The following is a 10060-nucleotide window of genomic DNA, read 5'->3' as shown; positions in this document are numbered from 1 at the left end:
CACATGGTAGCTAGGAAAGGTTCAGACCTTTGTACAAAATTTTTGTACAGTGGAACCATTAGATTTTTCGAGTAGCAACCAACAGGTTAGGTCCTACTTGTTATTTGATCCCTGTGTCTAAGTGTGCAGGAACTTAGGAGTGCATGAAGTCGAGCAGAAGATGCAGCTAGCGAGAAGGACGACACGGGAAGGGAGCCGACGGGCTCGGTGCGTCCGAAGGGCGAAAGAGCTGCGGAAGAGTACACCGGTGGACGAGAAGAACGTGTGCGGCATTCGAAGGATGAGAAGCCGGGTCGGAAGCCTGCTCGAGGAGAAGGTCGGAAATTGGGTTCGAGTGAGTTCTATTTCGGTTGGCCGTAATCTCCCAAGCAATCAGAGCTTCGGAAGATGAATAGAAGTCAAAAGGAGCTGAAAAGCTAGCTAGAGGCGCCTTCAACAAAGGGCTGAAGGTGCCTGCGCTGCCAGCAGGCTTGGAGGCGCCTCCATTCCCTTTGAGGCACCTCAAACCCAATCCGAGGCACCCTCAAGGGCAATGGAGGCGCCTCAGACCCAGTCAAGATGAGCGTTTGCAATCGGATAAAGCTTTATTCGGTCAAACTTCTTGGAGGCGCCCTCAACCCTCTTGGAGGCGCTTTCAACACTCGAGATAGACTTTCTAAGAGCTATATAAAGGCCCCTGGAGCTAGAAAATAATGAATCAACTCAGTATTCAATTCCTAGCAATAGTTTAGAGCTTTTAGTGTGTAAAAGGCTTCTCCGCCTTTAGAGAATGAGATCTTTCTGAGCTTTTTCATCGCCTTGGATTAACAACCCCCTAGCACCTCAAACCCAATCCGAGGCACCCTCAAGGGCAATGGAGGCGCCTCAGACCCAGTCAAGATGAGCGTTTGCAATCGGATAAAGCTTTATCCGGTCAAACTTCTTGGAGGCGCCCTCAACCCTCTTGGAGGCGCTTTCAACACTCGAGATAGACTTTCTAAGAGCTATATAAAGGCCCCTGGAGCTAAGAAATAATGAATCAACTCAGTATTCAATTCCTAGCAATAGTTTAGAGCTTTTAGTGTGTAAAAGGCTTCTCCGCCTTCAGAGAAGGAGATCTTTCTGAGCTTTTTCATCGCCTTGGATTAACAACCCCCTGGGTTGTAACCAAGTTAAATTCTCTGTCTCCTCTTTATTTCTGTTAGTTTATTTCTTTATTATTATTACATTTTTTGAGTTGAAAGAAACGAGGAGAGTATTTTTATTGTGCAGGCAATTCACCCGCTCTTGCCGGCCCCGCTACACCATCAAGTGGTATCAGAGCCCGACAGCCTCAGAAGGACTAACCCCAACTTAAGCATGAACATCAAGACAATGGCCGAAACAAACATTCATCCTCCGAAATTTGACGGAGACTTCGCTACATGGAAGCGAAGAATGAAGGTATTTTTTAAGACTGAGTTTGATATTCTTCTTATTATGAAATATAATTTTGTAGCCCCCAAAAACAAGGAAGAAAACAACTAGACGAAGAAGGAGCAAGCCAATTTCGTAGGCAACGGAAAGGCGGAGTTCCACCTACTCAGCGTCTTGCCGCCCCAGGAGGTAAGTCAGATCGGAAGCTACGACTCCGCTAAAGACCTCCAAGAAAAATTCCTGGAGCTCCATGAAGGCACCTCAGAAGCAAAGTTAGCAAGGCGCGACATCCTCCAGACTCAGCTGACGAATCTCCGGATGAACAACGGCGAGAAGGTAGCGCAACTCCAAGCGAGAATTAAGGAGTTGATAACTCAACTGACCAATCTCGGAGAACCGGTAACGAACCGAGATTCTATTCGGTATGCACTCAATGTCTTCCCAAGAACTCCAGAGTGAGCTTCCTTAGTAGATGCTTACTACATCTCTAAGGACTTTGAGGTAAGTATTTTAGAAAGTTTATTCTCTACATTTGAACCTCACGAATCAAGAATTGCATAACTTAAAGAGAAGTCAAGTCTCAATGTTGCCCTACAAGCCGAGATGGACAATCCCAACTCTGAAGTGCCAATCGACGAAACTGAAGCGGCATTATTGGTAAGGAAGTTGAATAAATTTAGATCGCAGTCAAAGAAGCATCAGCGCAACAAAAGGATGGCCCGATGCTACAACTGCAATAAAGAAGGGCACATCAAGGATGACTGCCCCAAATTAAAGAAAAGGGACAAGAAAAAGTCTCGAAGACCGACGTCCTCCAAACGCAAGAGTTTGAAGGCTACATGGGATGAATCTTCATCCTCGGAATCTGAAGTCGAAGCCTTCTCGGGATTAGCACTGATGGTCAACCATCTTTTTGAAGAAACCAGCTCGGAGATGAGCATAGATGAAGGGGGAGGATCATCAGAAGAAGAAAGCTACGATGAAGGGGGAGCATCACTAAGTGAGGTAAGCAAGGTATGTGCTCTAACCCCTACTCAGTCCTTTCAATTTATCAAAGTGGTTACGAAAAATCTAGCAAAATTAGAAAAAGAAAATGTTGAATTAAAATTAAACTTAGCAAAAGCATGCCCTCTAGAAATGTATAATAATTTGAAATTAGAATATGAAAAAATGAAAATTGAAATTGAAAAATTGAAAATTTTAAAAATGATCATGCATGCCTAAATAAATTTCCAAAATCAAAAATTAAAATTTATGGAACATTGAATTGGTATATTAGAAAACACCAGGGTCAACTTAGAAAAGTTTCTAAAAGTTATGTATCCCCTAAGTTCTTAAAAAACCCAGTAGGAAGAAACCTATACTGGGTTCCAAAATCTTTGCTAGTTTAATTTTTTTTAAATTAGAGCTTACAGCAAGAAAATTAAACGTTAAAATTTCTTTATGAGGCTTTGTCTAAGGAAGTAGTTGTTGCTCCAATAACCAAGAAAGTCTTGTGCCTCGCCACGACCTGGAAGCCAAAATATCGAAATAAAATGTTTAATTAACTTTCTGGTAAAAGCATTAAAATTAGAATTAAATAATACTTTAAAAAAAAATTCAAACATCTTTGTTAAAATTCTTCAAAAATATTTTTTTCCTCTTAAGAAAAATGTTTGTTACTTAAAAAAATTCTCAAATAATATTTTTTTAAGTTAAAATTTCTTCTAAAGTTAGAAATGCGTATTTATCTTTTTCTCAAAAAAATTGTCTTACCTAAGTTTTACTTAGAAAATTTTTTAAAAAAATCTTAGAAATCATTTTGAAAATACTGTACTTGAATTTTTTTTTTATATTTATTACCCCATTCTTTTTTATGTAATCAAAGGGGGAGGAAGATAGGTACAAGTTTAGGGGGGATTTTTAATATTTTTTACTTAAAATTTATTTTTAACTTGTGTTGCAAATTCTATTGCAATCCTTATGCTTGAATTGTTAGTTTAGTAATTTCTATAAATTGTTGTTTGTCTATTTTGTTTCTCTAACATGAACTTGGGTTGATGCACATCAAAAAGGAGGAGATTGTTGGACCCCGTGAGTGTTTTGATGTGATCAACCAAGTTAGGTTAGGTCCTGCTTGTTATTTGATCTATGTGTCTAAGTGTGCAGGAACTTAGGAGCGCAGGAAGTCGAGCGGAAGACGCAACTAGCATAAAGGACGGCACGAGAAGGGAGTCGACGGGCTCAGTGCGTCCGAAGGACGAAAGAGCTGCGGAATAATACACCGGTGGACGAGAAGAACGTGCGCGGCATTCAAAGGATGAGAAGCCGGGTCGGAAGCCTGCTCGAGGAGAAGGCCGAAAATTAGGTTCGGATAAGCCCTATTTCGGTTGGCTGCAATCATCCAAGCAATCGGAGTTTCGAAAGATGAATAGAAGTCAAAAGGAGCTGAAAAACTAGCTAGAGGCACCTTCAACAAAGGGTTGAAGGTGCCTGCACTGCTTGTAGGCTTGGAGGCACCTCCATTCCCTTTGAGGCGCCTCAAACCCAATCCAAGGCACCCTCAAGGGCAATGGAGGCGCCTCAGACCCAGTCAAGATGAACGTTTGCAATCGGATAAAGTTTTATCCGGTCAAACTTCTTGGAGGCGCCCTCAACTCTCTTGGAGGCACCTTCAACACTCGAGATAGACTTTCCAGGAGCTATATAAAGGCCCCTGGAGCTAGGAAATAATGAATCAACTCAATATTCAATTCCTAGCAATAGTTTAGAGCTTTTAATGTCTAAAAGGCTTCTCCGCTTTTAGGGAAGGAAATCTTTCTGAGCTTTTTCATCGCCTTAGATTAACAACCCCCTGGGTTGTAACCAAATTAAATTTTCTATCTCCTCTTTATTTCTGTTAGTTTATTTCGTTATTATTATTGCATTTTTTGAGTTGAAAGAAACGAGGAGGGTATTTTTATTATGCAGACAATTCACCCCCCTCTTGTCGACCCCGTTGCACCATCACAAACCTCACTAGGTAAGCAAAAGTTATCATTTCACTTTATCAATCTAGAATCCATCACTAAGTCTTAACCTCATGTAATCCTAGAATCCATTCAAGCAACAGAGTCCCAAAACTCAACGCTCAAATTTAACTTGCTTTTAGAATATCTAAAAATGATATCAAGAAGTGTAAAGGAGGTACAATTTATTTCTAAACCCAAAACTTCTTTGCGGAAATGAAATGTTCAAACATAAAAAAAATGACCAAGCATAAAGAAATGATATCTACAATGAAGGATTTATTTTCAAAAACTGAAATCAACATTATTGTAAACATAAAACCAAGGAGTTATTCCTGCAACAAAGTAAAGGAATGTATATCTACAAATAACAAGTAAAAGGTAGATGGAACACACTCCCCTCAAGTTGGGTAAATGACATTAATATGGTCCAATCTATCCACCTCTAGTACATTAACTCCCTCATGAAATTTCTTGAGTCGGTGATCATTCACTTTGAACGTTTGACCGGTAGTAACTTCCTGTATCTCTATCACACCATAGGGATAAATATTAGTAACACAAAAAGGTCCCTCCCATCTGGATCTCAACTTACCCTTAATCAATTTCAGACATGACTTATACAAAAGCACTTTATCACCAATTTTGAATTCTTTTACCACAATGTGCTTGTCATGAAAGTTCTTAGTCTTTTCCTTGTAAATCCGTGAATTCTCATAAGCTTCCAGTATAATCTCCTCAAGTTCTTGAAGTTGCAATTTTCTTTCCTCTCCAGTAGTGCTAGTATCGAAGTTGCATGCTTTTACTGCCCAATATGAATGGAATGGAGATAGATTGGACCACTGGAAGATGGCAAGTCTTTCCATACACAATGAATGGAGAGATTCCTATAGGGGTCTTGAAATCAGTTCTATAAGGTCATAATGCATCATCAAGTCTTTTGCTCCAGTCCTTCCTGTCAGATCCTACAGTCTTTTCAAGAATTGCTTTAACTTCCCTATTAGACACTTCAGCTTGCCCATTTGTCTGAGGGTGGTAGGGAGTAGAAATCTTGTGCACAACCCCATATTTGCTCAGCAAAGTTTCATGTGTCTGTTACAAAAGTGAGACCCTTGATCACTGATGATCGCCCTGGGCACTCCAAACTTGCAAAAGATGTGTGACCTGACAAAACTAACAACCACTGAAGAATCATCAGTCCTGGTGGGAATGACCTCCACCCATTTGAAAATATAATCAACTGCCAATAAAATATATAAAAATCCATAAGAGAGAGGAAATGGGCCCATAAAATCAATTCCCCATGTTAGAGTGTATACTAAAAGCCTAGCTTTTGTAAACATTTATTTGTTGAAATAAAAAAATCACATTGGTCAATATCTGTATTTATTTATTAAATATAATTGTTCAATTAATTTATATAGTAGACAACATGGAGTGTGGTGTCACACTCAGAAGATCATGTTGTCGGTTCTCTGTAAATTATAAACAGTTGCTCGCGACTAAGATAGAAAGGAACAAACTATCAGAATAGTCGTAGTGTAATTAAGTATTAGTTTATCTTGACTAATAAATTACACTGATACACTTTAAGTGTATTGAGTAGGACCATTTAGGTATGTTCTTTTTGTACTGACTTAGTAAAAGAACTAGACCTTAGTTATTATGGAAGTGTGTGCTCTTAATCCTAATATAATAACAAGCACATATATTTAATATTTATTTCTTTGATTTATCAAAGGGTGAGGTTTAGCTCGATAAATCAATATGTCCGATAAGTTGGGAAATGATATTAATTATAGTGTGTGTTGTTGATTATAGAAGGAATCTGTGTCCTAGTTATCTAGGTTGAGAATGTCCCCAAGAGGAGCTCATAAGGATTGTCATGTTAAACCTTGCAGGTGGACCTAGTCCGACATAACAATAAAGTTGAGTGGTACTATTATTGGAGCTAGATATTAATTAAGTGAGTTGTCAGTAACTTACTTAATTAGTGGACATTCGTAATCTTAAACACAGGGAGACTAACACACTCATGATAAGAAGGAGCCCATAATGTAATTTGGAATTGGTGCGGTAGTGCGGTAATAACTCTCTAGTGGAATGAGTTATTATCGATGAACTTGAGTTGTGTGTCCGGGGCGAGCACGGGATACTCAAGCTCAACGGAAGATCAAAACCAATTTCTCCTCTAGGTCCCTATCGTAGCCTCATTATAGCCTCAAGTCCATCCAAATGTAAGGCTCTTCTTGGTGTCCAAGAAGTGGGTCGGTCCAATTCTTGGTGACCAAGCAAGGGTCGGCCCTTTGCTTGGTGATCAAGCATGAAGGGGCCGGCCACAATATTCAAACAAGGAGGGTTGTTTTTAAATTTTTAAAATCTTCTCTTTGTAGAAAACTATGAGTTTTAAAAGAGATATTTTAATTTTAAAAATTTTCCTTATTTGAATTTGGCCACATGTTTTAATAGAGAGTTTTAAAAGTTTTAAAACTTTCCTTTTTTAACCATTCTCATGGTTTAAGTAAAAAAGGAAGATAAGTTTTAAAATTAAAATTTTCTATCATCATGTTACAAAAGAAAATTTTGTAAGAGAAGTTTTAAATTTTAAAACATGATTTAATTTTTAGAACTTTCCTTTTTTAACTCCTACTTTAGGAAAGAGAGCTTGTAAAATTTTATAAAAATAAAATTCCTTTTTCCCCTTGATAAGGTGGTCGGTCACCTTGCTTGGTGCCCAAGCAAGTGGCCGGCCATATTAATTTAATTAAAATCATCACAAAATTAAAATTAGTGATTGATTCAATCAAGAGGAAAGAAAAGGAAAAATTAAAAGGGAAAAGGAAAACTCTTGGATGATTTTATTTTTTGTAAAAAGTTTTTCCTTATTTGCCTTGGGCAAGTAATATAAAAGAAGGGGTGAGGGGGCTTCATGAGACACAACTCTTATTCTCTTGCTTGGAGATCTCTTGGTGGCCGGCCCTCTCCCTTCTCCCTTTCCCTTTGCTCTCTTCTCCTTGGTGGTGGTGGTGGCCAAATTCTAGAGGAAGAGGAAGACTCTTTTGGGTGGTGTTCATCTTGGAGGATCGTCGCCCACACGATGTCCAAGGCAAGGCGAGGAATATGGCAGAAGATCTCGAGGTCATTAGCTTACAAAGAGAAGGTATAACTAGTAGTTTTCTTCCGCATCATACTAGTTATTTTCTTTGTAAGAATTCTAAATACAAGAGGCAATTAGATCTAGTTTATCGAATTTATTTTTTGATTTTGTGTTTTCTTCTTTTTCGAATTTGTGATTCGATTATTCTTTTTGGTTAACCTAGAGTTATTTAAGGAAATAAATATTAGCTTTCCTTAAAAGGCTTTGCCTAGGCGATGGTGGTTGCTCCCATATCCAAGAAGGTCATGTGCCTCGCCATGCAGTCCTGGAAGCCAATTTTGGAAATTAATATTTATGGAATTAATAACTTAGGTAGATTTGAATCAATAGTGTTAAGTTCCGCTTGCGATTCAAATCTAAACCATTAAGAACAGATAAGTTAAATTTGGAATCAATGATGTTAAGTTCCGTCTGCGATTCCTAATTTAACTTCTAAAGAACACAATAGATTATTTAAGGAAAGTTCGACACTTGTACAAAAATTTTTGTACAGTGGAACTGGTACGTTTTCCTAGAATTAACCAACACCCCAAACATAAAAAATTTCATAAAACAACATAGTCTGTTGGGGTATTTCATTCCTAGGGCCTATGTTTCCAGTTTGTTAATACCTATTACATGATTTATAAAAAAACATATGCATCGCGAAACAGGGTGGGCCAATATAATCCACACTCTAACACCTTCCTAGCAGTTCTCTGAAGTCCAAAATGCCCACCAGATGCTAATGAATGGAAAAAAGTAAGTACAGAATGAAACTCATAATCAGGAATGCATCTCCTAATGATCTGATCACTACAAAACTTCCACAAGTAAGGATCATCTCACTCATAGAATTTTGAATTACTTTTTAATTTATCTTTTTGAACTTTTGAAAATTATGTGGGATAAACATGTGCTACTAAAAAATTAACCAAATCTGCATACCATGGTGACTCGCCATGCAACTGTAGGAGGTGCTCATCTGGAAATTCATCAGCAATATCTGTGTAGTCAAATTCTCCCTCGATCCTGCTCAGGTGATTTGCCACTAGGTTCTCCCTTCCACTCCTATCGCGTATCTCCACGTCAAATTCTTGAAGTAGAGGCATCCACCTGATCAACCTAGGCTTTTCATCTGGTTTCTTGAGGAGGTACTTCAAAGCTGCATGATCAGAAAATACAATTACATGAGAACACAGCAAATATGATCTAAATTTATCCAAAGCAAAAATAATAGAATTAAAGAAGCTCTTTTTCTCTTGTGGTGTAGTTTGCTTGTGCAGCATCCAAAGTCTTGGAAGCGTAGCAAATAACGTGTGGTGCTCCATCCACTTTCTGTGCAAGTACAGCTCCCACTGCATAATTTGAAGCATCACACATCAACTCAAAAGGAAGGCTCCAATCTGGTGGGCTAATGATGGGTGTTGTAACAAGAGCTTCTTTCAGCTTCTCACAAGCCTCTCTGCACTTCTGATCAAAATGGAAAGCCACATCCTTCTGCAGTAACTAAGTCAATGGAAGAGTAATTTTGTTGAAGTCTCGTATAAATCTCCTATAGAAACTTGCATGACCAAGGAAAGCTCGAACATCCCGCACGCATGCGGGGTAAGATAAAGAAGATATAACACTAATTTTAGCAGGATCTATCTCAATACCTTTCCTAGAGACTATATGACCTAGAATAATTCCATGCTCAACCATGAAGTGACATTTCTCAAAATTTAAAACCAAATCTGTCTCAATGCAATGACTCAAAACTAGAGATAAATTTTCCAAACATGCATCGAAAGATGAACCGTAAACCGAAAAGTCATCCATGAAAACCTCCATGCAATGATCTAATAAATCACTAAAAATGCTTACCATACATCACTAGAAGGTCTCTGGTGCGTTGTGAAGTCCGAATGGCATACGTCTGTAAGCGAATGTTCCAAAGGGGCAAGTGAAGGTGGTCTTCTCTTGATCCTCAAGAGTGATGCAAATCTAAAAATATCCTGTGTATCCATCAAGGAAACAATAGTGGGACTTCCCTGTCAATCTCTCCAACATCTGATCAATAAAAGGCAATGGGGAGTGGTCCTTTCTGCTAGCCTGATTCAGTTTCTTATAGTCTACACAAACTCTCCATGAATTCTGAATTCTGGTCGGCACCAACTCATTAGCCTCATTAGCCACCACTGTAATGCCTGACTTCTTGGGAACCACATGGATTAGACTTACCCATTTGCTATTAGAAATAGGGTAAATAATGTCAGCCTGTAAAAGTCGAGTCACCTCTTTCTTTACAACATCGAGTATCAATGGGTTAGGTCTTCTCTGTGGTTGTCTCACTGGTTTCACATCCTCCTCTAAATAAATCCAATGCATACAAATAGAAGGACTGATACCAGGAATATCAGCAAGTGTCTACCCAATAGCTTTCTTGTACTGTCTCAGAATTCCCAATAATCTCTGTTCTTACTCTGGCTCTAAATTATGGGCTATAATAACAGGTAGCTATTGCCCTTCTCCCAAAAATGCATACTTAAGGTGTTCAAGT

At 38.6% G+C, this 10060-nt stretch overlaps 2 protein-coding genes across 2 annotated transcripts; both read right to left on the bottom strand.

Annotated features, from left to right (window-relative positions):
* Positions 1–4711: 4711 nt before the first annotated feature.
* LOC122048154 lies at positions 4712–5248 on the bottom strand. Its single transcript, XM_042609752.1, has 3 exons — positions 4978–5248; positions 4835–4911; positions 4712–4717 (listed from the first exon to the last, which is right to left on the bottom strand). The coding sequence occupies exons 1-3, from the start codon at positions 5246–5248 to the stop codon at positions 4712–4714; spliced, it is 354 nt and encodes a 117-aa protein (XP_042465686.1).
* Positions 4717–9372, bottom strand: LOC122045316. Its single transcript, XM_042605486.1, has 2 exons — positions 8467–9372; positions 4717–5555 (listed from the first exon to the last, which is right to left on the bottom strand). The coding sequence occupies exons 1-2, from the start codon at positions 8892–8894 to the stop codon at positions 5456–5458; spliced, it is 528 nt and encodes a 175-aa protein (XP_042461420.1). The 5' UTR covers positions 8895–9372; the 3' UTR covers positions 4717–5455.
* Positions 9373–10060: the final 688 nt, after the last annotated feature.

The sequence above is a fragment of the Zingiber officinale genome, chromosome 2B (genome assembly GCF_018446385.1).
Source record: "Zingiber officinale cultivar Zhangliang chromosome 2B, Zo_v1.1, whole genome shotgun sequence".
Taxonomy (NCBI): domain Eukaryota; kingdom Viridiplantae; phylum Streptophyta; class Magnoliopsida; order Zingiberales; family Zingiberaceae; genus Zingiber; species Zingiber officinale.
This window is presented reverse-complemented; position numbering and strand designations above follow the sequence as displayed.